This window comes from Prinia subflava, chromosome Z (assembly GCF_021018805.1).
Source record: "Prinia subflava isolate CZ2003 ecotype Zambia chromosome Z, Cam_Psub_1.2, whole genome shotgun sequence".
NCBI lineage: Eukaryota > Metazoa > Chordata > Aves > Passeriformes > Cisticolidae > Prinia > Prinia subflava.
In genome coordinates this window covers 20,412,255-20,436,848 of record NC_086283.1, presented here as the reverse complement: position 1 = coordinate 20,436,848, position 24,594 = coordinate 20,412,255, and the positions used below count along the sequence as shown (strand labels likewise).

The following is a 24,594-nucleotide window of genomic DNA, read 5'->3' as shown; positions in this document are numbered from 1 at the left end:
ATTCAGGTTCAAGAGAACTAATTTTCTCACCAGAAAATAAATGTAAATGGTGAAAAGCAGGTATATGACGTAAAGCTGCTCCATATACATGCTACGCTTCCAATGATTTCGGCCTGAAAATCTGGTTTATCAATTCACTTCTGTTGACCTGGTACAGCACATTGAAATTTTAGCCAGAGCACTAACAAGCTCTGTAAAAAAATAATCTCCTTATGCCCACTCTGAAACATATTCTTTGCTGACTCAAGCTGACTTTCTGAGCAAGATGGTCTCTTCAGCAAATGTCCAGTTTGACTATTTTAATTTTAGCTAGATTCACTACATCTGCTGAAATATGTACTGAGTTAGCAGGAACATGAGTAATTCACAAGCAGAAGTGCTGCATGTACATTCCCCAGGAAAATGCAAGGAATTTGCTTTTGATGATATCACAGAGCAAAGGATGACTTCTGCAAAAGAGATTTAAGGAAAGAAAACCGACAGAAGCTTTGTGACATGGTGGAAAAATATGGATTAAATGTATCAGAGTTGTTGCTAAGAGGAGCTGACAGAGCTGCTGAGATAGCTCAACGACCTGATTAAAGAGCAGCGAGAAACCGTGTTCTCTGTCCACCTCTACAGGATTTCATCATAAATTATTTCATTAACTTGGTATATAGAAACTCCATCCCTAAAAACAGATGTCAAAGTGCCATGTAGGCAATCCTCAGGAATATATAGAGATACCTCTAAGTCTCTTTACTTGTGTGAAATTGGTAAAAAAAACATCCTTAGGTGTGCATCTTTAGGGTAAAACTGAGAAGTGAAGAAATATTATATTGAATATTATATACTTGTAATGCCACAAAAAATGCCTGAGGCACTTGGTTCTCCAGAAAGCTTTAGATTGCTGTCAAAGATCATCATTAAAGTGGGAAAACATCTGAAAATGACTTCTAGATATACAATAATCTCTCTTGCTCAATGCCCAGCCTTTTCACTGATCCACACAATGTCTATAAATCTTTTAATATCCTTGAAGTTTGGAAGCAGCTTCTTTATTAGCTCATATCCTCAACAAACTTGAATTGAACCCCTTATTAAATGCACGAACAGGCCTTTATACAGCTTCTTCTTAATGTGACTTATTAGAAGTTGAGTAAGTTTTCTAGCTTCTCTCTATTCCTAGAACATCTCAAAGGAAATCTTGTTAATGTACATTTAATTGCAACAGCTCAGCCTCAGTGTTCTCTATAGCAACAAATATGCATTGGCTACATCTGTCAAATCTTCCCTCAGCTTCTTCCTTGCTGCCTTTTATGCCCAAGCGTTCCACTCAGGTTCATTTTGTACAAAGTCTTTCCCTCTATGGATCTAGATAGGAAAATATCTTTCAATTATTTTGATTGATATAGTTCTTCACTCATCCTGTAATTTCTCTCACCTGCATCCAGTCCATGATGCTGCATATCCTTTACTTGACTACCATGAATAGGACAGGAGCAGGAGAGCCCAGCACAAAAACTGTCAAATCCTTAGTCTTATCCTCTCTCTCTTTTTTTTTTTTTTTTTTTTTTTTTAAGATTTTTTTTTACCTCTACTTCACATTTCCTTGCTTGTATTATATGCAGTCCAAAAGAAAAAAAAAAGCAGATTCTATTTGAAGGTTCAATGTCCCATCATAGAATTTAGGTTAAAAAAAAAAAAAAAAAGAAGAAGAAAAAAATCACAGAAAAGACGGAGAAAAAGGAAATTAATATCAGAAGGTCTGAGAGGAGAGGTGTGTTAGAGAGGGGTCCTCTCTGAATCTTGTTCTACTGGTTTTGTGTTACAGCCTTTTTTCTATTTCTGCACACTGCTTACAGTTGGATAGACCATCAGTAGCCAACCTGGGAGAATATAACATTAAAAAAAAAAAAAAATCCAGCCCATTCATTTCTTTTCTATTTGCACATGAAAACATTCTGTGTACCTTATTTCAAACCACACAGGGAACAGTTCTCACAGCCCTGCCTGGTAACCAAGGGATGGGAATGAAAACATCTCCCCTACTAAATTTGCTGAAAACACGTTACAGTGCACGCTATCAAAAGAAAGAAAAGAAAGGTGTTTTCAAAAAAAAAACAAAAAAAACCCCACAACAACCCACGAGTGTTTCACTGTCCGTGAGAAATCAAGAGCAGGATGGGAAAGTCTGTTTACCCAGGCAGTTAGCCAGGAAACTGTGTTTTCCACAGATCCAGTCATTCAGGGAGCACATCTCCGATTTTCCTGAGCTCCCTGCCTCTCTTCTCCTAGCCCTGCAGTTATACGAAGAAATCCATCTGTAGGTGAGAAAGCACAGCCAGCCCCGCACCGTGCATTCAAACGCTGCCTCTCCTTTAGGCAAGTGCTACCACACCGAGGCCATTTGCAGGGATTTTACACAGCAAGACAAACAAATGCAGACCCTTAAGGAAACGTGTGAGCTGCTCGAATCGCCGCCAAAACTCCGCCTGAAAAGCATCCTCTCTAAATCTCCTGTGAAACGGAGCATTGCTAATTAGCAGGCTTGATGGAGAGCGCCGTGAGATAGATAAGGGAGTCTTGTCACTTTATTTGTGCGTGCTTCCCTGCATCTTAAGTTGCATCTCGGGCTCCCTGAGGATCATGTGAGGCTGGGTTATATATTGGGAGCCGCGCTATAGAGCAGGGAGTGTGTAAGCCTGGCAGCTGGGGAGTGTTATGGTTGCCGCTTTCCTGTGCTAAGCTGATTTACTTGTTTAAGGTCTGACCTCATCATCCTGTCAGTATGGATTCCCACCTATACAGTTAACAGCAGCTCAGCACCGCCTGCGAGAGAGAACTCGCGGTGCATTAACCAGCAGAGAGAGAGCTACCGCTATTTGTTCTGTTGTCTTTCCTTAAGAAGAGGAGTTGAAACAGAAGAGATAACAAAGAATCCATTTCCTTCCTAGAAGAACAGGGTTTTGTCTTTTTTTTCAAATTTTTTTTTCCCGTCTGAAAATAAAAGAAATGTCAGTCTCTGGAAAGAAAGAGTTTGATGTGAAGCAGATCCTGAGGCTCCGCTGGAGGTGGTTCAGCCACCCCTCGCAGGGCTCCGCCGGCTCCGGGGGCTGCCATCAGCAGGAAGGATATGAGCACAGAGGGACTCCGGTGCAGAACAGGTTGAAGAGCCACTCTCGGGACAGGAACGGGCTGAAGAAGAACAGCAGCCCTGTCCACCACAACATCTTGGCCCCCGTGCCGGGGCCCACGCCGGTGCACCACCGATCCATCCACACCTGGCACCAGCAGAACCTCATCGAGCAGCTGCGGTCCAGCGAGGATATCCCCAAAGCCAGCACAGAGGGAAACTCTGCTAAAGAGGACTCAAGTAAAACCACACAGGAGCTGCAGATGATCACAGAGCAAAATGCAGATGAATCTGCAGAGAGGTAGGAGTTTTAAAGTCTTCACTTGGAAAGCCAGACTTATTTCCAAGTTATTCCCTAAAACTGTCTTTGTTTTTAGCCAGAGTTACTTACTGCATTAATCTCACTTTATATATGTGCACACCCACACTCAGACGAGAAGGAGCACTTCTGCATCAGAAAAACGAACAGAAACATTGTCATGAAATTTTGATCTTTGCTTAAGGTACATCTTTCCGTAACTCTTCCTCATGCATAAAATCTGCCAGTTTGTCAAATTTGCTCTATCAACATTCACGGCGTATCAATTTCTTCTCTTGATTTATTATGTGTGAGTGCAGTGAAAAAAGGAGCCTCCTGACATCCTGTCCTCATTCTGACTTTATCAATGGGTGCAACTTTGACAAATGGGAGCTGCTGGAGGTGTTTGGGCTCTGTGGTTGCCATTAATCTCTCAGATTTCTCACTGATTTTCTTTTACTGTCATCTTGGCAAGTAAAATCACCCTTGAACTATGCAGAAAGGAAGCATCATTCTTTCCTTTTTTAAAGGTCAGTTTGCAATCCCAGTATTTGTACAGCTTATTTAGTATGCTAAGATAAATATTTTCTGCAAGGTCAGGTGAAAAAACATTACAGCTATGAGACCTTAAAGGTGTAGGCACAAAGGAAGAGCTATTTTTAAGTTGTCAATAACCAGGGATGCAATACCTAATTAAGCTTTTTTATGTTTTCTTTTTCAAAACTTATGTCAGTGTTCTTAGCTTATCCAGCAACATTTTTACCCCACCTTGGAGTCAAATCAAGCATTTATGATATGATTATTTGCACCATTTGATGAGATTGCTATCAGTCTTTGGACATAATTTAAATGTATTACATTGCATATAAATACAAATTTATCTTACTTGAAGTTACAGTTTTCTCAGTAAAAACCAAGCTGACAGCTTGTGTATTTTTAGCAGTTATTATTTTTCAAGTTGTGCATCTGCTGTGGAGGGAACATCTGCAGATGGAACAGCAAAAACTGCATTCCAAAATGTCACTTGGAAACCAGTCCCAGTAGCCAATAGGTACTAGATAAAATCATTACAGAATAAAAGCACTGAGGAAGGACTGTGGGAGTTCTGTGTGTTTCCAAGGGCATTGGTTTGGAATGGGGAAGCAGCATACCCTTAGTACAACACTTCAAAGGATAGTACGAATTTCCTGAAAAAAAAAAGGTGATTTTAGACACACCTTAGAAACAGAATTGATTTAATTTGAAGAAAAATAAGGAACACTTGTCCATCCAAATAAGACTCTACACCTTGTGAAGAAGGAGGTATAAAAAAGTGCCTAGTCAGTTCAGTTTGGGAGGTAATAAACCACTTCTAAAATAAGATGTGACATTTTCTCCAGCTATATATAAAGTTTCTGCTAAGACCTCCTGAAGTTTTTTACCTTCATATCGGTTCCAATTTAAGTTCTGCTCTTGAGCTGTTTAAAGTTGCAGCTTTTAGGATAGCTTTGGAACTGCATATATCATATATTGTTATAGTCAAATAAGTGTTTTTCTTTAAGATTTCAATAAAAGCCATCATTGGATGCTGTAGATTGAAATCTATGTTAGCATACATCTTAAAAAACTGAAATGGCAATAGGTTGTTTATAAAGTGATTCATGATTATGAGTTTCTCTATAATTAAAATTTATTTCAAGAAAATAAAACTGATCATTAAGGACAACATAACTCAAATTTCTTAAATATATATCAACAGAAGCCATTAAGTAAACACTGTACCCTTCCTCTACAGCACCCAGCACAGGCCACACATTAGTTAATACATCAATTGTCTGGGTAGAAATGAGATACTGAGATGAAATAAGGAGAGACAGCCTTATAGGCTTATAGATAACCAATATCGATGTCTGGATATATTTTCATCTCTTCAAAACAATGTCTCATCTTTGAAATCATGCCTTTAAATCATTTCAGGTCTCCTTTTCCTTTAGAAGTTCCAGATAGTCCCAATCAATGGCAATCAGGGGGCTCTGCTGGTGATTAACACATAACACATAAAAATCAGGTGTTTGCAGCCCTAGCCCCTGTTCTCACACTGCTAAAGCCACCACAGCAGGACCTGTGCAGGTATTGCAGCCTGCAAATTCATATCCACACCTGAGGACACCAAAGACAAATTTGCATTTTAGACCACGAAAGCACTGTACTTTCAGAGCAGCTGTTTCTAAATCAGTGGATTTCCCTCTGCCTGGAGAAGTCCCATTTTTAGGTGGATCTAAAGCAGGACTCTGTTGAGTGTTACATGGACATGCAAAATACTAGAAAAGCAGAGAGAATCTGGCCAATACCTCAACCCTGAGCAGAATATGAAAGCACTTTCTACTAGGAGTTTAATGTTTCCCATGGAAAACTTTGGAAAAGTAAAAACAATATTCTGAATTTCTTCAGCAAAATTTGAGCTTTCTCTAGAAACCTCAGGAGTGAATGCTGTCAGTGATGGACAGAGAGCACCCCTGGGGCCTGATGAAATAAGGGTTGGTTATTGAGTTCCTAACAAAAGTTCCATTTGGAATACACAATCATCAATACACTTATTTCTGCTTTCTTCAATCCATTTTGGTATTCCTGTCCCCAAATTAAATAGTGCAAGACTTAAAGAAACCCTTCTGATCCAGGTGCTTGCTCCTGAAATAAGTCCTATGACAAGTGACAAAGTAAATGAGGCTCAAGTGACTAAAACTCATTAATTTTATCCTAATCATAACCAGTTAATGTGTGGTCAGCCAACACACTTTGGGCCATAAATAGATAGTTTACTGGCACAAGGGTAAGGAAAGCATCTCAGCCTCTTGGGGACTGTCAGCTCCAGTGCTGCTCAGGGAATCTGCTCGAACAGCCTCCTAGGAACATCTAAAATGGTGGACCTTGACCTGCTGCTCTAAGATCCTTGCAGAAGTTACATCTACAGTTTGGAAAAAAAAATGAACAGTGGAAAATCTGTATTTACTGACCTCACCTGATTTTCACCAATCTGCCCCTTGAATGAGGGCAGGGACCTCTTCATGGGTGAAAGAAAGAGAAACCAGCTAAAGTCTGGATAGCCACCAAGTTACGTTATTGGTAGAGTTCCCTATATTTCCCAATATAGTATTTTCTGGTATTACTGGGGTGATCAGCAAGCTAAACCTGTGGAATATGGCCATGCCAAAGAAGAGATTTGAGGTTTGACTTAAAGAGGGAGCTGGAGTGAGCTCTGTAGGAATCCATGGGAAATAACCTGTGGGAGGCTGCTGGTTCAGCAGGCAGGGCTGAGGAAGCTAAGCTCTTGAGCTGTTCAGGACATCTCTGATCTATCCTGTCTGGAATCTTGTGAGGTTCAGGCTCCTCTGCCAGGAGGACCAGGAAGCATTTCTGTTTCTTTTAAAGAAAGTGGTCTGCCAGTGTTGCAGAGGCATCAGCACACAGTGAGAGGATTTGATTGCTAGATTTTGACAGTCAACAGAAATGTTGTGTGCACCCCGTAAACATACGTGTGTCCACACAGACTGAGAAAGCAGTGAAGCCTCCTAAAAGGAAGAATTTTGATATTGAACTACTTTGATTACTTCCCTTAATAAATTCTGGACTCACAGATATTGACTTCTCCATGAGACAACGGTGCCCAGAATTTATTACCATTATGCCACATTACCATATCCATTCCTGCATGCCTGCCAGGTTTCTGATTCCACAAGTGTGCAATTGCAGACCATGTGTGCTAGTTAAATATTTCCTAGTTGCCCAAAGGCACTTAGATTTCAATAGTAAATGTAGCATCCATTCATCATTTTTCTCTTCTGCATTTTTTTTCTAATTATGTGACTGAAAAATTGCTGACAAGCTCTAGTTTGGGATAGACTTTAGTTTTGCTAAGGACAAATGTTTTCTACTTTCCCACATGAAGCAAAATATATTTCTAATTAATTTTAATAGAATCTTTTAATATCATAATCCAAACAGTCATTACTGATGCACATGGAAACAGATACTCGGGAGGTGCATCCTCCAAATCCTTTTCTGTGGTGGCTATTTTTGATGTACAGCTATTTTGATAGTTCATCTTAAGACTTAATTTTTGTTTGTTTGTTTGTTTGTTTGTTTGTTTTGTTTTGGCAGGCACATGGAAATAACTATCAGATTATTTTCTGTCTCTGACATACATATAAACATATAAATGTGTAGATGACTATTTCGGAGGTTGTCTCCTATCTGAGGGTTTTCCCTTGAGTTCTGCTTTTATATGCAGTAGGAGACAACAGCCTTGGCTCCCATCCAGGGTGAAATACAGAAAAAGAAAACAGGTGATAATTTTCCTGGTGAAAATGAAACATATGATTTATTCTGTGAAACCACTGGTCAAACCAGATTGAGAGGGCTTTTGGCACTGCGAGTGAAGTTCTGGGCATCCAAATAAAAAGCAGAGCAAGGAATGACTGATATTGGATCCCAAGGCAGCAGTAAAAGGGAGGACTGTGACGTGCCCAGTGCAGAGAAGGTGACACAGGGCTGCATTCAGGGGGATACATCACGACACTGTTTCCCTGTCCTGGGTAAGAATTCAGTCCCATGAACAATCTCTGATGCTCAAGCTAAAGTTTAGAAATGACATTTCCTAACCTCACATTATTCCAGTCTTTATTTTTAAAGCAGAACTACTCCAGCTTTGTTTTCACTGAACTTCCAGCATTTTGAAAAACCTTTCAAAAACTCTTAAGTTTTACAAGTAAGTATTTTAGAAGTGTGATAAAGAATGCAGGACATGTAGTCTGATGGCATTTCAATCCTTCTGTGACAATCAGGACCAACCAGGTTTAGATGTTTCCTTGCTTCTCTACATTACAATTTAAGCTCATTAATGCCTTGGTCTTCCCCCATCAGTATAAGTAGCATATTGTTCTCCTTACTCTTCTTATTGCTGCACTTTTCTTCTTTACACCCTTTGCTTACGTTTGAAAGTTGCTGTAAGTCTAAAGAGATGCAATTCTTGCAGTCCTGTCTCAGAGTTCCTATCCTGATAGCTCTGATATTTCATTGCTGTCCTGCCTGTCTCCAGCAGGTCTGTCTGGACTTGCAGCTCAGTGGCCAGACCTGGATATATTCCTGTTGGAGTCTGGCAGTTCTAGTGGAGAGCTGGATTCCTTCTGTGTTGTCCTGACTCAAATCTGTTTGAATGTCCTCAGTAGTTGTTTTTCTTTTATCAACAATGTGGTGCTGTTGCTCGTGCCTGCCTTGTGATTCATGTGAAACTCCTGCCTCTGTACCAGAGACCTGTTCCCAAACCATCTGTACATTTTTGCAGTTATTTGTTCCTAAAACCAGTACTTTGCACAAATAAATTCAATCTTGTGTTTATCAGACAATGGCTCCAACTGGCTGAGCTAGTATTCAGTTCTGATTTTATAATCCTGATTTAGTGATTTAATATTCAGATCTGATCCAACACCCCATCATCCCTGCAGCTCTTCTCAGGTTGGCATGAACTCCAATTGTAATATCTAATATCAAAGATTTCTCTTTACTTTTTCAAGTAATTTGGAAAAATTATGAGGGGTTACAGAGGAACTTCAGTGCTAAGTTCCTTAGGAACCCAGTTTGACTTACCTTCCTATTTGTCAGTGAACCACTGATAATTTAATAGCATGATTTCAAACCAGTTTCACACTTGTTCCAAAAGAGGTTCCTCCAGACAGTCCTTGAGGCTGGACTTTGCACTATCTGATATACACTGAAAAATATCATATAACACACTGAAAACTAATTACTCTGATGTTCAAGGTACACGTGACAACTATTTCTTTTCTGTTCTCCATAATTGCTAGTCAAACCTGTTAATGAGGAACTTCAGTTTATTTTGAGATGTTATTCTTGGCAAATTCTTGCTGTCTTAAGTTTTATTTCTATATGCTTAGAAATAATAATTATATGAATTTTATACTGTATAATTTGGCAAGAAGTAGCAACAAGGAAAAGAAATTATGTTTGTTCTATGTTGAGAATTTTTCTGTTTCTTTAGTGCTTATAACAATTTAATATCAGTTCCAGCAGTACATTTTAAAAAGATGATTTTCTGCAACCCTGTAATGGATAACCAAAATGCTTCCTTGTTACCTTAGGGACAAGCAAAAACTAATTTTCTCCCAACAATGATCTTTAGCTAAAGGTGAAAATATCAGTTTGAAACAGGATTGTTTAAGGTGTTTGTAGCTGATTTTAGAGGAGTCAGAAGTGACAGCATTTTACAGAAATTCACTTACAACTGATTGAAATATGGTAGCTGGGGGTAACCAAGAAAATGTAGTATCTAATGTTTGCTAAGTGTAGAAAATCTATAAAGTTATAGTAAGTAGTATCCGATGCAGGATTAAAATCTAAGAGGAAAATCACGTTTTTTTCCAGCAGTTGATAATTCACAAAGAGGAACAGGTCTTTTGAGGCCAAGTGTAAATGCACTGAACAGTGACCAATGAATTAATTCTTACTAAACAAATGCTGTGATCTCATACAAGGGCTCTTGGTACAGAAATTAGAATCAAAATGTCTCAAAGGCATCCTTGGTATTCCTACTATCACATTCTATTATGACATCATCTGAAGATCTTGAAAAAGCAGAAATATGGGGTATTGAAGTGGATTGAAATAGTTATTAAAGATGAAAGGAATGAGTAGGACTGTGTTTTGAAATTAATTTTATATTCATCCTGAGGAACTACTGTATATTTATTAATTTTTTTTCATAGCTAGATAAATAGAATCTTAGGAAAATTTAAGCTGGAAAAGGAGTCTGGATGTCATTAAGTCTAACCCTGTCTACCCACCAAGAAGTCTAAAATGAGAAATAATCTGACTTACTAGAAAACACACAATATTTTACAGGCCTACATTTAACAAGCCTAGCTTTCAAAGATGACTTACTATAGGCAAGGGAAAAAATGCCGTTTAATAGTAATTTAAGAATCTAGGACAATTCCAGTCATTTCAAAACAATTTTTTTATGATTCAATTATCTTCTAATTTTCAGTCCACAGAGCTCACTCTCAGCAAAGACAGCTGTTAAATGACTTTTTAAAGAGTTATTACTGTTCTTAAAATCACTTCTTAATGTCTCCAGAAAAAGTTAAGGAGATGATTAAACACATGTACCCAGTGCAGAGCAGTTTTTACAGACACACTGAGATTACGCAACTGAAAGATCAGCAAGAAATCAGATGATTGGTGAAACATTCTGGGAAAAGGCGGAGAAAGTTTTGCATGGTTTCAAAGTTATAGCCAGACAGGATCCTAACAGGAAGAAATTATTTATTTTCACCCTTGGTTTGTGGCTGATTTGTTGACTTTGTACTGAGGAAAATTACTAAAATCCTACACATTTAAAAAAAAAAAAAAAAAAAAAAAAAAAAAAAAAAAAAAAAAAGGGATTTGGGTGTTACAGTCAAACAGCTAAATTTGCCCAACTGAACTAGACCAGTTTGGTTTAGCTCCTTTCATTCTGCTAGAATAAAATAATTCTCTAATGTATTTAGAGAATGATTATATCAGGCAATTAAATGAGACTGTGGCTTACTTGTTACCTGTTGGAGTGCAGGGTAAAAGAATTAAAAAATGAAGCTGAAATACTGTTGGGATACACAGAAAGAGCTGAAGATAAGTACAGGATATAAATGTCAAGAAAATAATCTCTAAAACAAAGTTGTAACCAAATTTTTTCCTCTGTGACATCAGATTCCCCCTCAGTGACTCCATCAGCAGGAACACCAACACTGGAAATTCCCACACTGCTGTGACAGCAAATCTGCTCCCAGACCACCTCCTTCCCTCCTGTTTCGAACAAGTGCTTAACAGTCAAAACTCAGTTCAAATCAAATTGAAAGAGCTAGAACAAGGCCAGAGAGCCTGGCTCTTTCAAAAATTCTGCCCATCCAATAATTCTTAGCTTAAGACATTTTCATTTCATTTCATTTTAGTAATTGTTTCCATCCTATGTGACAAGTCAGGATATTTCACTAAAACATGTCTGTTGCTTACAGGGAGCAAGAGGATAACTAAAAGTATTTAAAGGAATATGCCTTCATGTCAGGTTTAAATATATGCTAGAACATCTAAATTAATACAGTTTCAAAGTGTTTTGTCAGGAAATGGGCACTGTATTCTCATGCTGTTTTACAGGATAAAAAGCTTTCCTCATCACATTCTCCACTAAAACCCATTTAGGCCAGACAAACATTTTTAGTGGAAAAGAAAGCAATGGCTGATACCTGGTCCTTCGTTCAGTTTTGTTGTGCATATTTAGAAAACCTTGGGACAAGAATCCAGATTTCTTACTTGGATTTCAACATTTGATTTAATCAAATTCAAGTGCTCTCAGCCTAAATTTTCAGCTTCATGACTAGGATCTGAAAAATTAGTATATGGATTATGTTTAAGGTTTGTTGCCTGTTTCTTTTATTACCTCAGAGCAACCACCCAGTCTCTTGGTGTCACAGTCACTCATGTAAAAGAGCATTTTCAAGGGGACACAACAGGAACCGAGCAGGGTTTTCAAACACCCAGATTTGCCTGCAAACAACTTTGCAATGCAAAGTGAAATTCATGTACGTGATGATTGATTAATTATATTTCATAGTTGCAAAGTTTATTTTCTCATTGTACTCTGTGTACATCACAGAAATCAAAGTCGGCTAGAACATTCTATTGCAGAGAGACCAATATACTGCCAAGAAAATGTTTTGAACAGCAAACAATGGCAATACATTTAAGAATGTGGATGGCCACTGTCACCCTTTGCCATGCTTCTGTTTACCTGATAAGTTACAAGTCAAGAGGAAGAGAGGCATTCTGGCAAGAAATGAGCATTTTCAAACCCTGTTCATTTTAATAGATGTTGAGAAAATGAAGAACCTTTTTCAACTGGGCAAATATACCTTGATTTAAATGGAAATTGTGAGTGAACCACTAAGAAATCCTAGGAGTTGGAGAAAAGCTATTTTAAGCTATTACATATGGTTTGAGTTGCTAGGGAAACCTCTTTTACAGAGTTCATTTAGCACAGATGCTCAGGAAAGCTCTGTCTCCATGTCAGACCATTTCAGAACGCTGCAGAATGTGAAGATATAGAGATGCACATACGCACACATGCAGGCAAAAGTATCTCAGTATTTTTATCTTAGTCATATTCCACGTCTGTGGCGGGAGGTCATGCTTTCCCTCTCTACCATGACCAGCAGATCAAAAGCTCTGATTCCAGACTGAAAATATTTGTTCGAACACTGCCTTCAGTTTTGATCCATTGGGGTTTGTATTTTAGACATTCCTCTTTGTGGAGCAGGAGCTTTGCCTTTGTCGTGTCCTCAGTGAAAAGGCAAAGAAGAGGCTGGCTCTGATGCCACCATTTCTGGCCACCCTTTTGAGCAGGGTAGAGTAAATATATACTCTGAACAAAAGATGGGGTGCTCTATCACGTTTATAACAGATACATATTGATCATTTAAAGATGACAATGCTGGTTCTGGGTCATGACTCTCTTTACTGTCTCACAAAAGTCACTACCAAAAAATTCTCTCCAGCTCATCATCCAGTTTGTGGAAAGCTACACCTAAAGGCAGAAATTCCCTCCTGTGCCATTCCTTACCCCCATCCTGTTCTGTGTGTTGGTGCAGTAGCTTAGGATGGACTTCTGACCTTTCTGTCTGAGATGCCTGACCTAGTAAAATCCCTGAGCTGTGCAGGCAGTACAGTCTCCTGTGCAGCCTGTCACAGGGGATTTAGGAGCAGAGCAAGACAACTTTCTGGGAAGTTCCAGCCTGGTGACCCTGCAGGAGCCAGGTTATTCAACCAGAACACAGTGAACTGGTGAGATAAACACAGAAATGACAAGGCTGTAAGTCAGGACTAATTTCTTTTGCCTTAATCTGTTTCATTCACTTAAAGGATCCCAATTTCTGCTAAAAAAGAGAGGTAGCGTGGCTTGGTGGTACAAAATGCCAATAAAGTTGCTCTGGAGGAAGGTCCCATGTGATGCCACAAAGCAGCAGAGCTCAAATGTTCCTCTCACTTCCTCATTCAAATGGAACCCAAATACTCCTCAGCTGTTTAAAGTTTTCTTACACTTTTTCACTTGGTGTTGAAGTGAATTCAAACCTGACTTTAACACAACTAATAAAGCAACAAAGTCAGGACTGGAAGAACAATATTTTATTGAATAAATGCAATAAAATCGCTTTGTGATATTTTGTATAACCACATTACAAGGCAAATTTGCATCTCTCCAGCCTAGTGAATACTACTGGCACTCCAGGAAAAATACCTGCCATAATAATAATAGTATAAGCAATATTTTCCAGAAGTCATATCAGTTACACACTTTAGCCTTTCTTTGTTTTTCTTTTGATTTAATGTGCTACATTTATTTAGATTTTGTGTTTTTACTCTGATTCAATTACAGTGAGAGAGGCTTACACAGACCTTGGCTTGTTGAAGCAAGCTATCACTATTATCTGTCCAGATAAATGCCAAGTCATTAATGGCACAGAGACATCAGGTTGTCAGAAATACTGTTAAATACACTTGATACTGTCAAATTAAAGCAGACCTAATGTTCTGTCTGTAAAGGTTGTAAAGACAATTCTCTCTCTGTCTTACAAAAGTGCTGTCGGCTCATGAGCAGAGGTTTCCTCACTAAGAAATTCCTATAAGGTGCTGCCTCAACCCCCTTCTTTTCTGCACAGGAGATGTTCAGTGTGTGTTCATTTCTGACATTAGCCATGATGCACGTAATAATAAATGCTAAAATATTTCTGGGTGTTAAAAAGTGCAAGTCAGTGACCAAAGGTAAGAACAGGAGCTAAAGCACCATGGTCTACAGAATTTATAACATTCAAAATTCCTTCCAGTAGATATGGAAGGGCATTCACAATACGCTGGTTTCGTTGTACTGACTTACAAGAAAATGCCCTCGTTTGATCCAGAAACGAATACAGCTGGTTAAGTTATTTGAATTCCTTTCCAGACCTAGGTTTGAGTTATATTTTCTGACACAAGAGCTCAGAAGATAACAACTGGCTGGAGAGTACTTTGGTATCAGCATATCTGTGCCTGGGGACATTTAGAAATATTTGGCTTTAACACAGGGAAACTCTCTCAGGGTGTAATTGCACAATTAAGAGAAGGAGAGAATTGATCACAGATAAATTTATGTAGCTTACAAAACCTTCAAACAAAATAGAATACTTCAGTCTACTTCTCATCTGTGATTTCTACCTGTGAGGCTGTCCAGACCTTTATCCACATTGTCTCTCTCTCTCATTTCTAATAAATCTGTAATTATGACAAGGCGCTCTGGCTAAATAGGTTAAAAAATTACACTTTTTCTCCCCATTGCAGCAGTGTTTAGCTTTGAATGAGGTATCCAGCAGATCAGCTGAATCAGGTCAGATTATTTGGAACAATCCTGGAGATTTTTTCATGACTGGGGGTGGATCATACAGCAAAATGAAATTTGAAGCGGTGCCTTCATCTAGGGGATCGTGTTTCACTTGAATGGAAAAACGTGGTAAGTCTTGCTAACTGTTAGTTAGGATCCAGATAAATGTAGGAAACGAAAAAAATGTAAAAAATGAAATGGTCATGAGAAGCCCAAGAATAGCTTTTTGCCTTTGCCTTTGATGAAAAACGAAATAGAAGCGAGAAGCACGTAGGAAGGTATTATGGTAGTGGTTTGAGGTTTAAGAAATCAAGATATCCTAAAAAAATCTCCCAGCAGGATCCATATCTGATGAGCTGCGAGGCTCAGTTTGGTAGGGGCAGAGATAATTGCTATTGAGACTGTTACTCTCTGCCTTTTCAAAGCTCTGCTCACTGGAGGCACGACCACTTCACATTTTGTTTTTTCTTGTACTTGTATTTCCCTTTGCTCCTCTCTGCTCCACTTTTCCCAATAATAGTCAAAAGGGATAGCATAAAGCAGGGTCTTCTTCCTCTCACTCTCTCCCATCAGGAGTCTTTCTGAAAAGTGCTTAATGAAGGAACAAACATGAAGTTAATTAGTTTCATCTGGCAATAGCTTTGCTTGGAGTGAAAACGAGTTCTTTTTGCCATTGGCCTGTATTTTGTTTTCCACGTCCTCTAAAGGAAAATGCCACAGGCCCAGCTCCAGCATTAAGCCATTATTTTTCATTTTGTACATTCTGACAGCTCGAAATCATGCTATATCACGCCTTCTGGTCACATCATTTTTTGTTCTTTAGAAAGATTATCACTTGCTCCCAGGAAGTTGAGCAAGAAGTACTCAGCCTCCCTGAGTTTCTCCTTCAATTTAATTTCCCTCAACACAATCTTGTACTTCAAAGGTGAGTTTGGAATTCATGCATTGCAGTGACCACTTTCATTATCAGTACAAAGGATAATTTTAAGATGATAATATAAAAAATACTCCTATCCTTTTACCTGAAAGGTTTCACTCAGTTATTCTTTATTACATAATGTAAATGAATACAGTGTTAATTCTCCTGGAGGATAATGTTCTTGAATGGTGATTTAAGCTGGCATTAATTGAAATTATTTGACTGAGACACTCACTTCATCCCTGAATATAGACATATATCTATTAAATAAAATACTCAGTCTGTGCAGGAAGTGTTCTCTCCAGGCTGATTAAATATTGCTACAGATCCAATTTCTGTGTCACAGAAATAAATGCTTTTAGGTCATGCATCAGAATGCTTATAGCAAAGTTTTATGTTCAGATTAGTTCTGTACCAGGAAAAGAAACTCCTTTCTATGTATGTGAGATTATTCAATTTCTTAATTACCGGCATAAAACAAACAGTGAGTATAAAACCCTTCTGTAGACATGAGATCTTCCAACAGCAGAAAAAGCAGAAAAAGATCAACAATCAAGAGACTTCAGACATCAATCTGCAGAGTCTGGAAAATAATTTTGTAATTCCTCTGTTAAAAAATAATAAATATATAATTTCTAAAAGGAAACAGCTTACTGACGAGAGAGTTTAGACTGACTCATCTTCCTCAAAATATGATGTGGCCACAGCTGAAAGAAGGCACAAAGGGCTCTGGGGCTCTGCAGCTTGGGTGCAGCTTCCATTTTCCAGTGGAATTACCCAAATAAATCCCTGTTTCTATTCCTAGGAGAATTCAAAATATCATAACCTAAATTCATCCTGATATGAATCATGATGACGTCTGTCTGTACATTGTCATGTCTGGGGGAAGAACAAAACTCAAACTAGCTAAAGTGGTTTCAGTGTTTAGCTGAAGCTCTTGCAGTTTACACTTGTAATCCCAAATGGGAAAAGTTATTTTAACTAACACTGACTGAGAGAAGTGGCAGGTTTATGTTAACCTTAGCAATAAAAATAATTACAAAAAACAGGTAGTTTCAAGGGCTCCAAGCTCTAAAGGAATTTTCAGAGCTTTCAGCTTAGTTGGGAAGTCATTTATTTACTGAAATGAATTATAAATTTTAAATACTTATGTATTCATTTGCTACATCATTTTCTATCATTATTACGGCCTCATGTTAATGGTATGACGTCAGCAGTCATCAACAATTTCCCATACTCTTTCAGTACAAATGTTTTCACCCATACCCAAAAAACTTCAGAATAAAGAATAAAAAATAAAGAAGATGACTGGAGCAGAAATGCCAAGGCAGAGGCTGGGACAGTTACTGATGTGCTACAATTTTGTCAGCACCAATTAATACAAGCACATCAACTTTATCATTATTTTATCTGTGTTGAGAAATGGCTTCCTAACTGCAATATTTTTATTTCTCAGCCAGCTGCTGAGGTTTGGCTGTGACAAATGTTGTGATTTTTGTAGGAAAAGAGATTTTTCTCAGCAGCCAGCCCCATGCCAGTGCCCAGCAGCCAGAGGGGCAGAGCTCACATGGGTGAGCAGGATGGAGCTGTCCGGGGAAAGGGGCTGAGCTGCACTTCTCTGAAATATGCAAAAAATAAATAAGAGAGAAAAGAAAAACGATGAGCTGCACTGGAAATGTTGCTGCACAAACAAACTGAACTGGTGGAGTTGCAGTTTTGCCTTGGCACAACTGCAGCACATCCAATGCCCCATGGAGCTGGAGCCCCCCTGAACTCCAGGCTCTGATAGATCCATTGGATGCTGGTGCCAAATTTGCTGCTGGTGTCTGGTGGGATTTACAGTGCACAGGGAAGGACACCCCAAATCAAAATCTCTAAAGGACATCAATAACTGAACCTGATTAAACTGAATTTCACAAATATCATAGCATCTCAAATAGGTACATTCAACAAACACATGGGAAGTGGTCACCATAAAAATGTAAATGACAGCCTCATGAACACCAACAATATTAAAAAACTCCAATAAATCATCTTGCTTTCATGTAATATTATGTTTCTAAGCTTTCTTATAAGGTTTGCTTCCTGGTTTTGGCCACAGCCACACTGAATGAGGTTTAATAAAACACCGAATTTTACAAAGGACAGGGCAGATAAATGGCATTTATATGTTACTGCATTATAATTAAATAATGAGGACATCTGGATTTATCCTTTATATACTGATTATATGAAGAGTGCTCTGCTGATTAATGTGAAGAGTTCTTCATTATGACAGAAAATAAATTTAATATATTTCAGAAATTTAAAGAATTGTAGGTCTGGAATGAATCAAAAAACTCAAGACATCAATTCTGATTACAGAAAAGATGAAATTTTACCTCCACACACCATTTTTGAGTCTTGACCTTCCTAGGATCCAATACAATCTCCTTGTTATCTGTCATTTCCTCCCCTGTGTTTCATTCAGGTAATTATTTGAACAGAAGAGTAAGCAGCTCTTTGAAAAGTAAAAATTTCCCTAAAGTTTAATGAGGATAAGGGCCTCTCTGAATTTAAATTTCAAAAAACCTTTTGTCTTGTTATGGTATACCATTAATAATAACAATCAAATATTAATAACAATCAAACCCTCTTTCTACCACTTGATTTTCTGTAATAAAATCATGGAGCAACATCAGCAGCAGAATTTGCCTGGAATGCTATCAGCACCTGGTCTGCCTTTGGAACTGAATCCCTGACAGATATCAAGCGTGGCTAAACAAGTTATTCATATCTCTTGTATTTATTACACGTAAAACCTGCCATCCCAGCTCGATTTTGAAAATGTCATGTGAAATAGTGTCAGAAGTCATCCAAAAGGCGAGATCACTTCTGACAATTCATGTTTTTCTCCCAGTAAGCTTTGGTACCTTGAAAAAAAAGAATAAAATACAATGTTCTGACATGATTCTTTCTGACCAGCCATGCTGACTGGTATTTATGTCCTTCGTATCATTGAGACACTTAATGCTTTTTGATTAGTTCTTCAGGTTTTCAGTTTATATTGTCTGTTTCAAAATTCTGCATTTCTTTTAAAATATAGGACCATTTTTTGACTATCCTTCACAAATCCTTTTGGGAAAACTCTGGAATGATTTCAGTTGGCTCTCTACCTAAAATGAAATTCATACAACTCAGTGACTTCAGAATAATTTAAATATAGATTTATCTCTCCAGGCTAACCCACATTTTAAGCCATTATTATGAATGCTAAGCACAGCTTCTCATGCCAGTGAACACCAGCACAAACATGACATGAAACAATTTGGGTTTTTGATTCTTCTGACCAAATAATTGATATTATTCCTCCCTGACTAATGCACTTTCGGAAACTTTTATTCCTGAATACTCAGCTTTTGTTTGTCCAAATTTGTGCACATTTGATAGGAATAAATGTTTGTCTGTGCTACACTCTCAGCATCCTCTGCCAGAATTCTACATCAGACTCCAGGAGGCTTTTCCTGACTCTTTCCTTTAGGATATTTTGATCTCTGACTTCTTTAGTTCATCATTCCCCAGTACTACACTCTGAAGGTCAATATTTGAGTCTGACAGTCCTACACTAAGGAAAATATATAAATATTTATCTTTGAATTTAATTTTCCCCCTCCATAATATATCTAGCATTTTGAATCAGCTGCTGAACATAAACCAGAAATTATGTTATTAATTTTAATGGAGAACTTGCTTTTGCTTCCAGTATTTTTCAGTCTCTGAAGACCTTTGCCTTTGAAATAATTAATTATATTAGTGGTATTATGCTGTATAGTTAAATGTGACTCCACTAAACTTCTGAAAAAAGTACCGAAGACTAAATGAAATAATTAGACTTTCACTCCCTTGGATGATTCTCTAACCATCAATAAATACATACTATGGGGAATTATTTATTTCACTGTCTGTTCGCAATAGGGATGCTTGAATATAATTTGAGTTTTTTCCTGCAAACATCAAGGCTAAGTGCAGTGTACTGAGATACAAGGCTTAGAGTGGCTATATTGAATCTGAAAAAGAGATTTTGTCAAAAAACAATTTTCTGAAAAACGTTTCCTTAAAACATTAACTGAGGATGCTTAGGAGGTAAAAACCAAGATATTCCAGAGTATGAGTTTGGCATCCAGTAGCTGATACAAAACTAACGAGCATATAATCCAATTTTGCAGCTTTGTCATTGTCTAGGAAGCATTGAAAGAAAACAAATAAGAAAGTGGAGTCATTAAACACACTGAGACAAATTCATTTTTGTAAGTCTTAAATGACAAAGGAAACAGAGGTGAACTTGGTTTCCCCCTTTTTCTTTAAAACTAAACTAAGCTAAGCTAAAATGGATTTGAAATTGGAATAAAGACAGAAATGTTTTGCAGAGAGGATGGAAAACTGCTGTGTCTCAATTCAATATTACATTATAATTTGATTTTTAATTATTTCCCTTGAATTCTTTGAGCTACATAAACGAGGTATGATCTTTGAAAAGGCATTATCTTACATCTCCATTTTCTGATACCACAAGTTCAACCCAACTTACCCTTTTTATTTCTCTGTTTTGTGAACTAGATGTTAAATTGTGGATGTAATTCAATATTCTGCTAAATTTAATACACTAATTTCATGAAGAGATCTTATTTCCTCTAATAATTTATGAATTTGCATTAACGATATCAAAATAACCCAGGAAATTTGGTCAACCAGCTGTCATTATTTCCCAGTTGGGCTTGGAAATTTAAAACAACAGGTGCTATACATTCCAAAAAAATATGATATTAAACTGAGAAAATGTTTTCTAAATAATCTTTATCTAAAGTGGTGTTAAATACTGAAGTATTTTCAAGCTGCGTGATATACATTTATATCAACAAATGCATTATTATTTACTAAAAACAGATGAATAGAAAAATAAAGATTTTTCTAAGGAAGTGTCAGAACGGTGTTTCAATCTTCATCAAAATCCATATTTAAAAGCTGTAAGGAATGATGTTTTGAAAAAACAATATGGGTTTTTTATAAGTGGGAAAGCTAACAGAATTCTGGAGTGGGAGGAATATATTTATACTGTACATTTCCGTGAAAGGCAGAGAAATTAATGTCTCCATTATTTGCATTCAGATTCTAAAGGCCATGTAATGTGCAGGTTCCATGAGCTCTTAATTTGGAAATTTCTCTAGAAATACATGGTGCTTATTAAATTGTCTTTAGATTTATTGCTACTGAGCCAAGCAACTTAATGGACAAAGTAAGAAGAGATCAGAAATAAAATCTAAAGATGCAATATCCATCATATTATATCAAGAGGTATTTTAGCTATCAGTATCACAGGAATATAGGGGTTTTTTTAAGGATTCTGTTTGTGAGTGTTCAGGAGGCAGGGTTTATCACGTCAGTGCTGTGCAAATAGTCCATCCACTCTAAACTGATGGAAGCAGACAAATCAGTAGCACCACCTACTACACAGAGCGGCAGTCAAGTACAGTTTATGTGAAAGTTTATGAATGAAATCTTTGTGATACCAAAGAGAAAAAGCTGGAAGAAGGCATGGTAAGACCAGGACTGAGGGACTTCTATAATTTTAAAAATTTCTGTGCCGCCTTTTAAACAAAAATCAACATAATCAGCATTTATAATGCATTTCTAAAGCTCTGTTCATCACTGTCTCTGTCCCTGGCAGGCTGTCCACCACCAGCAGCTCCCTTGGGATGAGCACCAATGGCTCTGACGAGTATTTCCAGTCCACGAACCACGCGGAGCAAACCTTCCGCAAAATGGAGAATTACCTGCAGCAGAAGCAGCTCTGTGATGTGCTCCTGATCGCTGGTGACCAAAAGATTCCAGCCCACAGGTACAGTTCCCAGGATCCTTTATGCCTGGAATTGCCAAAAAGATGGCCCAATTTATGAATACCCTAGGTAGTTATGAATGAAGAGTTACTGTAATTAGGACTCCAGCTAATGTGAAATAAAATCACGTGATCAACCTTTCATATCTATTATTTTAAGCACAATGAAATTCAAATACAAACCACTGGCACTGTCCACCCTCTTGTCTTGCGGCTGTCAAACTATAGCAAGATCAGTGAAGCCCAGATAAGCACTCTGGGAGAAAATTATATTACTAATTACTCTTTTAACTTCACTGCTCACTGCTGCAAGATTTGAATCCTACGTTAATCATTTCTGTTGTACCCACAATTTATAACATAATAATGGTGGATTTTCTGCCTGGTATTGAGATGATGAGTGATACAGGCTGCATGGTGGCCAATGTGTTCTAAGCCCCATGAAGGTGTATCAAGCTCTGAGGGCTGACCTGCAACCTCCCAGAAATGGCTTAAAAATAGTTGCAAGACAGTATGACCAGATGTGTTTTGAAAAAGCAGAAAGATTTTAATTAAGGTAGAAAATAGCAAACAATACAAAACAAAAGCAAAAGCCGTGCATAGTGCAAGGAAGCCCTTTTGCACCTGCCAAGACACACAGAAAAAGCCCTAAGCATCTCTGTGTGCTTTCTTATGTACTGATTTAGGAGGGGTTTTTAGCTTGCTGCCCAATGGAAACAGCTACAAATTTTGAGGTACATGTCAAAGATCCAGTCGATACCCATGTGCTGGCACTGGGCCAATTATGATGAGCAAAGAACAGAAAGTTCTGGTGCTTCTTCCTTAAGAGTCAGGGGTGAAACAGAAACCCCTTTCCTAACATGGAACCATTGCTTGGGTGTGAGGATACTATAAGAAGACTTAGAGGTGACCTTACCACTCTCTACAACTCCTGAAAGTCAGGTGGGAGTTGGTCTCTTTCTTTGGGTGGCAGCTAGCAGAACGAGAGGACGCGGTCTTAAGTTGTGCCAAGGGAAATATAGGCTGGGTATTAGGAGAAGTTTTTTACAGAAAAGGTAATTAAGTATCAGAATTGTTTACCTGGGGAGGTGGTGGGTTCACCATTCCTGGATGTGTTTTAGAAAAGACTAGATGTGACACTTGGTGCCATGGTTTAGCTGAGGTTGTACTTGATGATCCTGGAGGTCTCTTCCAACCTAACGATTCTGTGTTTCTGTGATTCTGTGAATGCCACGTGTGAGGTAATTGGCTGTCCTGCTCACACTGCCTCCCCTCCAGGCTGGTTCTCAGCGTGGTTTCTGATTACTTTGCTGCGATGTTCACCAACGACGTGCGGGAGGCAAAGCAGGAGGAGATCAAGATGGAGGGAGTGGATCCCGAGGCGCTGAAGGCCCTGGTGCGCTACGCCTACACAGGTAACCCTGCCCCAGCGCTGCTAGCTTCTCACACTAAAGTTCCTCTTACAGAAACATCCTATATATTTCTGTTCATTAATGTGAAAAATGAGGTTTAATTTCCAGATAAAATTTAGAGTTTAATAAAAAGATAATAGGAGATAGAGATGAAGGAAAGGGTTAAACAGCCCGGTGCTAGGCATTCAGCCAAGAGCACACCTACCCTCTTTGGAGATAGCTCTTAAATACCTTTTCCATTACATCAGCCTGTTGCATATTCATTGACCCTTATGCCTATTCATACTTCTCCACAAACTAGTTTACATATTCTAGGCACTGTTTTGCACAGCCCCCTCCTTGGGACAGCTTTTAAGAGCTTGTGTGTTTCTTGGCTGTGGTTTCAGTCCTCTTACATTATCACTTCTAGTTTGGGCCTTGGTCCATATTCTACAGACAGCAGGTGCTGATAGTTAACATAGCAACAGGGTCCTCATCATATGTTCACTGGATGTTATCTTAACTAAGCAGACTGTTCAATTACAAGCATAACTATTAGCTACCCCACTACTATTTTTAAGTTTTGTTAATAGCAAAAATAAAAATTATATTTATATGGCAAAATTATTCCAACATTATACATATTGCTTTTATCTTAGTATTTGTGAAAAGCCAATAATATAATATATATTTATAACAACTAATATATGGATTTTCACACTCTGGGTTGGAAGGGAGTTTGAGAGACCCATCTTCAACCTCAACACCTTCCACAAGACCAGTTTATTCAGAGCCCCATTTTGAGAAAGGTTTTTTCCCTAATCACAATTTTCTATTTTTTTTTTTGTTTTTGTTTGTTTGTTTGTTTGCCATTCAGATTGAATCTAAAGCTGTTAAAGTTCCAACAAAAAAGTCCCAATCATTGTATTTAAAATCCATCAAATCCTGTAAGTTAAAACATCTGTTTAAAGCATCCTTCATCAAGAAAGGAAAAGGAATTTGTGAATCACAGGACAATCTCAGAGAAAAGCCAAAGAGTGACAAACTTTTAAATAATGAAAATATAAGGAAAATTACCTAAAACTTTCGTTATTCTTTTTTTTTTCCTCCTAAATGAAAACTGCTCAGGTATCCTTGAGTTAAAGGAAGACACTATAGAGAGTTTGCTGGCTGCTGCATGCCTTCTGCAGCTCTCCCAGGTCATTGAGGTGTGCTGCAACTTCCTCATGAAGCAGCTCCACCCTTCCAACTGCCTGGGGATCCGCTCGTTCGGGGATGCCCAGGGCTGCACGGAGCTCCTGAAGGTGGCCCACAAATACACCATGGTAAGGTGAACAGCTGACAGCTCTGCAGTCACAGTTACATCTGAAATGTTCACTTCTGCTGTTCCCCACTTCAGAGTCTTGCCCTGTAAAAAGGCATCCTCAGTGAACTTGAATTTGCAGTGTGAGTGGTAGCTATTCCTGCCAAAAAAATGTACCAAGGCCTTAACACGGCTCGTGTCTAGAGACAAACAGTAATGGGCCAACGTTATGCCTTTGATTCCACACAGAGAAAATTCT

The 24,594-nt window shown here is 38.2% G+C and overlaps 1 protein-coding gene across 1 annotated transcript in view; it reads left to right on the top strand.

The window, feature by feature from the left end:
• Positions 1 to 1,258: 1,258 nt before the first annotated feature.
• KLHL4 (kelch like family member 4) overlaps positions 1,259 to 24,594 on the top strand; it is a 39,603-nt gene continuing 16,267 nt past the window's right edge. The window contains exons 1-4 of the mRNA XM_063423357.1: positions 1,259 to 3,416; positions 21,474 to 21,644; positions 22,920 to 23,056; positions 24,161 to 24,357. Of these exons, the coding sequence (XP_063279427.1) occupies positions 2,995 to 3,416; positions 21,474 to 21,644; positions 22,920 to 23,056; positions 24,161 to 24,357 (927 nt within the window). The 5' untranslated portion in view covers positions 1,259 to 2,994. The remainder of the gene's footprint in view (positions 3,417 to 21,473; positions 21,645 to 22,919; positions 23,057 to 24,160; positions 24,358 to 24,594) is intronic.